At 58.7% G+C, this 728-nt stretch overlaps 1 protein-coding gene across 1 annotated transcript in view; it reads right to left on the bottom strand.

Annotated features, from left to right (window-relative positions):
- Positions 1–577, bottom strand: part of EMH_0068660 (uncharacterized protein) — a gene marked incomplete at both ends in the record, with an annotated part of 888 nt that extends 311 nt beyond the window's left edge. The window contains one exon of the mRNA XM_013498782.1: positions 1–577. Coding sequence (XP_013354236.1) covers positions 1–577 — 577 coding nt within the window.
- Between the last annotated feature and the right edge of the window lie 151 nt (positions 578–728).

The following is a 728-nucleotide window of genomic DNA, read 5'->3' on the forward strand; positions in this document are numbered from 1 at the left end:
CAGCAGCAGGAGCAGCAGCAGCAGCAGCGTGTCGTGCCCCTGCTTTAGGGTGAGCTCTAGCAGCACTAACACTTCTTGCTGCTGGGCGTTGTACAGCAGCAGTTGATGGTGCTGCTGCATCATCTGCAGCAGCAGCAGCAGCAGATGCTGCTGCTGCTCCTGCTGCTGCTGCTGTTGCTGCTGCTGCTGCAGTGGGGTGTACAGACACCGCAGCTCCATCCAAACGAGGTGGGGGGTTCAATTCCCGGCGACGCAACCGAATTCTTCCTCTCGTCCTCGCAGCAACAGTCTGCTGCTGCTGCTGCTGCTGCTGCTGTTGCTGCTGCTGCTGCTGCTGCTGCTGTGTTGCCCCCGTGCTGCCGTGCGAGGGGGCCCTCGTCAAGGCTGTCTTCCGTCGTCGCGCTGCGGGCGCAGCTAGAGTCTGCTGCTGCGCCGTATTGCTGCTGCTGCTGCTGCTGCTGCTGCTGCTGCTGCTGTTTTGTGTTGCATGCAGTGTCTTGAGAGCTGTTGACGCCCCCCCTTTCTCCTCCTTCTGGCGGCGTTCTCCTTTATACTGCTTCTGGATGGGGTTATTCATTTGCTGCTGCTTTGCTGCTGCAGCTTCTGCTGCAGCTCCTGCTGCAGTTGCTGCTGCAGTTGCTGCTGCTGCTTCTGCTTCCTGTTTACTGTTTCGGGTGTCTGCATTCTCCTTATCGCATTTATCTGCTTCTTCTTTAACCTCCTGCTGC

Source organism: Eimeria mitis, genomic scaffold, assembly GCF_000499745.2.
Source record: "Eimeria mitis Houghton genomic scaffold, Emh_scaff3704, whole genome shotgun sequence".
Classification (NCBI taxonomy): domain Eukaryota; phylum Apicomplexa; class Conoidasida; order Eucoccidiorida; family Eimeriidae; genus Eimeria; species Eimeria mitis.